We start from the raw sequence: 5,000 nt of genomic DNA, 5'->3' as shown, positions 1-5,000 counted from the left end.
GACAACTACTGACACACACACACACACACACACACACTCGACACACTGCAGAAGAACAAGGTGATGACGACTACTGACACACACACACTGACGACTACTGACACACACACACTGACAACTACTGACACACACACACACTGACGACTACTGACACACACACACTGACAACTACTGACACACACACACTGACAACTACTGACACACACACTCGACACACTGCAGAAGAACAAGGTGATGACGACTACTGACACACACACACTGACAACTACTGACACACACTTGCACTAGATGCACTGCAGAAGAATAAGGTATTGACAACTACTGACACACACACTGACAACAACTGACATACACACAGACTCACAACAACTGACACACGCACACACACATACATACTAACAACAACTGACACAAACATAACAACAACAGCTTACACATACTTTGCTCATGCACACTGGCACACACATACTGACATCAACTGACATACACACTTACTGACAACAACTAACACACACCTACTGACACTGACAAAAACAGAAACACACACACACACCGAGATTGACACAGACAGAACAACTGACACACACACACGCACATACTGACAACAGCTGACACACACTGACAAAAACTGACATGCACACCTTCTGACAACAACTGACACAAATACTGATGAAAAGCTTACACACACACACACACACACACACACACACACACACACACACACTGATTCACAACAACAGACACAGACTGGCACACACGCTGACTGACAACTTACTGATAGCAACTTACAGACACACTGACAACAACTGACTGACACACACACACACACACACACACACACACACACACACACACACACACACACACACACACACTTTACACACTGCACTATGTATAGTGACTGACACTATGCTCCATCAGGTGAACACTGACACTCAGCTGAAGAGGCTGGAGGATCTGCTGTATGAGGCAAACACCAAGAATGAAGAGCTGCAGAAAACCCTGAGCGAGAGCACAGCAGCCAAAAACAGACTCACAGGTGACAACACACACACACACACAGGGTTTTATTCTACAGAGCATTTGATTGGACAACAATGTGGACACGCCCCTGAGTGCCAGATGAGTCATCAGCGCTGAATGTTGTTGATGTTGAGGAATTGACGACTAAACTCTGCTGTCATGTGTTGTGCTGCTAGTTAAAAGGTTGTGTGTGTGTGTGTTTCTTCTTGGTTTTGCAGCTGAAAACACTGATCTGGCGCGGCATGTGGAGGAGATGGAGAAGAAGAGCATCCAGCTGAACCGATCCAAAGCCCAGCTGACCAATCAGCATGAGGATCTGAAGAGGCAGATGGAGGACGAGCTGAAGGTGGTCAGACCAATCAGACCAGTCGATCTTCAGCCTGAACAATACACACACACACACACACACACACACACACATACACACACACACACACTGATAGCAACTGACACATGCACTAATGGTCACTTACAGACAACAACTTACACACACACACACACACACACACACACATATGCACAATTACTGACATCAACTGACACACACTGACAACATCTGACACACAGTAATGGTCACACACTTACTGATGCACACTTACTGACAACAACTGACACACTTACTGATTCGTGTATGTGTGTGTGTGTGTGTGTGTGTGTGTGTGTGTGTGTGTGTGTGTGTGTGTGTGTGTGTGCAGGCTAAAGCGGCGCTCAGCAGCAGTGTGTGTTCACTGCAGCTGGAGTTGGAGGTGCTGAAGGAGCAGCTGGAGGAGGAGCAGGAGAGCAAACAGGAGCTGCAGCGACTCGTCTCCAAGCTCAACAGCGACGTCACACACTGGAGGAGCCGATCTGAAGCGGACACTATACAACACTGCGACGAGCTGGAGGAGACCAAGTATAAGACACACACACTTTTACAAACACTGCGCGACAACAACTAACACACACATACACACGCTTACTGACAACAACTGACACATGCACGCACACACACACACACAAACTGACAACAACTGACATTTACTAACAACAACTGACACGTACATGCGTGTGTGTGTATGTGTGCACCACAGGAAGAAGCTGTGTGCGCGTCTGCAGGAGGTTGAGGAGGCTGCGGAGGCCACTCAGGCCAAATGCTGCAGTCTGGAGAAAAGCAAACAGAGACTGCAGGGAGAAGTGGAGGAGCTGTGTGTGGATCTGGAGAAGGTGATTCATTACATAGAATAACACACACACACACACACACACACACACACACACACACACACACACACACACACAAAGAGGAGGTACCAACTAAGGGATAAAGTAGATCCAGCAGGTTGTTCTCTCAGAATAAAGCCTGACAGGTTTATCAGCAGCTGCTGCAGGAGACTGAAGGGTTTATTCTGAGATAACAACCGTCTGGATGTGCTTTATCCTGATTATTACACAGATACTGGACACTAAACAGAAACATTAGACACTAAACAGTGTTCTGAGCTGGAAGAGTTCATTAATTAAACACAAAGCTGACAGACTCAAACAGCTGATGGAGTATACACTAACCTGACCATTATTCAGTCACTAGATGGAGACAAACAGACTCAAACAGCTGATGGAGTATACACTAACCTGACCATTATTCAGTCACTAGATGGAGACAAACAGACTCAAACAGCTGATGGAGTATACACTAACCTGACCATTATTCACACACTAGATGGAGACAAACAGACTCAAACAGCTGATGGAGTATACACTAACCTGACCATTATACACACACTAGATGGAGACAGACAGACTCAAACAGCTGATGGAGTATACACTAACCTGACCATTATTCACACGCTAGATGGAGACAGACAGACTCAAACAGCTGATGGAGTATACACTAACCTGACCATTATTCACACACTAGATGGAGACAAACAGACTAAAAACACAAAGCTGATGTGTATGTGTGTGTGTGTGTGTGTGTGTCGAATCTGTAAAGCTGCAGTGTGTGTGTATCAGTAATGATGCTCTCTCCTGCAGGCCATCTGTGTGTGTGTCAGTAATGCTGTGTGTGTGTGTGTGTAGGCCGTCAGTGTGTGTGCAGTGCTGGAGAAGAAGCAGAAGATGCTGGAGCGTCAGCAGAGCGACTGGAAGCAGAAGAGTGAAGATCTGCTGGTGGAGCTGGAGAACTGCAGGACGGAGAGCAGAAAACACAGCGCAGAGTTATTCAAGATCAGGAGTGTGTATGAGGAGAGCAGCGAGGAGAGAGAGGCGCTGCGGAGGGAGAATAACACACTGCAGGGTAACACACACACACACAGCACAGAGTTATTCAAGATCAGGGAGAGTAGAGAAGAGAAAATATATATATACAGGGGGACGAATAATTCAGGAGGGCGAATAATTCTGACTTCAGCTGTATATATGTATTTGATAGTAACCTTGTGCCACTGCGTCTTTCAGAATGAATGATCTCTCCACCTCATTGGATGTTTTTCTTGCTGTCCTTCAGAGGAGATTGCAGATCTCACTGACCAGCTTTCAGATGGAGGAAAGAGTGTTCATGAGCTCCAGAAGATGAAGAAAAAGATGGAGATGGAAAAAGAAGAGCTGCAGGCATCACTGGAGGAGTCTGAGGCAGCACTCGAGGTGAACATGAGAAGGAAAATATGCCAAAACTACACAAATCAATAACATTTTACTGCAGAACCAGTGTCCATATGGAAGTGAACTGCACTTATTTATGAAAGTTCTGTCATCTAGTGGAATATGAAATCTAGTGCACTCTTCAGTCAGTCAGTGTGTGTCTGTTGTTTTGTGAAGGCGGAGGAGACGAAGGTTCTGCGTCTTCAGCTGGAGGTTTCTCAGGTTAAAGCAGACCTGGAGCGCAGACTGCAGGAGAAAGAAGAAGAGTTTGAGGCCGCCAGGTACTGTCACCTGTCATGGACAACTCAGCACTGACACACAACTGGTACATCACTTACACATCACTGATTTATAACTGACACACCACCACTGACATATCACTGACACATCACCAGCATATAACTGAAACTTCACTGATATATAACTGACACATCTCTGACAGACAACAGACATATCACTGACAGACCACTGACACATCACTGACATATCACTGACACATTACTGACATATCACTGACACATTACTGACAGACCACTGACACGTCACTGACATATCATTGACACATTACTGACATTTAACTGAAACGTCACTGACATGTCACTGACACATCACTGACACATCACTGACATATCACAGACACATTACTGACAGACCACTGACACATCACTGACATATCACTGGCACATTACTGACAGACCACTGACACATCACTGACACATTCCTGACATATCACTGACACATCACTGACATATCACAGACACATTACTGACAGATCACTGACACATCACTGACATACCACTGACACATCACTGACATATCACAGACACATTACTGACAGACCACTGACACATCACTGACATATCACAGACACATTACTGACAGACCACTGACACATCACTGACAGACCACTGACACATCACTGACATATCACTGACACGTTACTGACATATCACTGACACATTACTGACAGACCACTGACACATTACTGACATATCACTGACACATTACTGACAGACCACTGACACGTCACTGACATATCAATGACACATTACTGACATATAACTGAAACGTCACTGACATGTCACTGACACATCACTGACACATCACTGACACATCACTGACATATCACAGACACATTACTGACAGACCACTGACACATTACTGACACATCCCTGACATATCACTGACACATCACTGACACATTACTGACAGACCACTGACACATCACTGACACATTACTGACAGACCACTGACACATCACTGACATATCACAGACACATTACTGACAGACCACTGACACATCACTGACATACCACTGACACATCACTGACATATCACAGACACATTACTGACAGACC

General features: G+C 45.4%; 1 protein-coding gene across 3 annotated transcripts in view; it reads left to right on the top strand.

Annotated features, from left to right (window-relative positions):
• The window catches only part of LOC130238284 (myosin-16-like), a 44,441-nt gene that overhangs the window by 31,827 nt on the left and 7,614 nt on the right, over positions 1-5,000 (top strand). For all 3 annotated transcript variants that reach the window (XM_056469241.1, XM_056469243.1, XM_056469242.1), the window contains 7 exons: positions 922-1,039; positions 1,242-1,369; positions 1,719-1,915; positions 2,094-2,226; positions 3,082-3,298; positions 3,509-3,645; positions 3,820-3,923. In XM_056469241.1, coding sequence (XP_056325216.1) covers positions 922-1,039; positions 1,242-1,369; positions 1,719-1,915; positions 2,094-2,226; positions 3,082-3,298; positions 3,509-3,645; positions 3,820-3,923 — 1,034 coding nt within the window. The remainder of the gene's footprint in view (positions 1-921; positions 1,040-1,241; positions 1,370-1,718; positions 1,916-2,093; positions 2,227-3,081; positions 3,299-3,508; positions 3,646-3,819; positions 3,924-5,000) is intronic.

The sequence above is a fragment of the Danio aesculapii genome, chromosome 12 (genome assembly GCF_903798145.1).
Source record: "Danio aesculapii chromosome 12, fDanAes4.1, whole genome shotgun sequence".
NCBI classification, from domain to species: Eukaryota; Metazoa; Chordata; class Actinopteri; order Cypriniformes; family Danionidae; genus Danio; species Danio aesculapii.
Note: the sequence above shows the minus strand (reverse complement) of the source record. Positions and strands in the feature narration are given on the sequence as shown.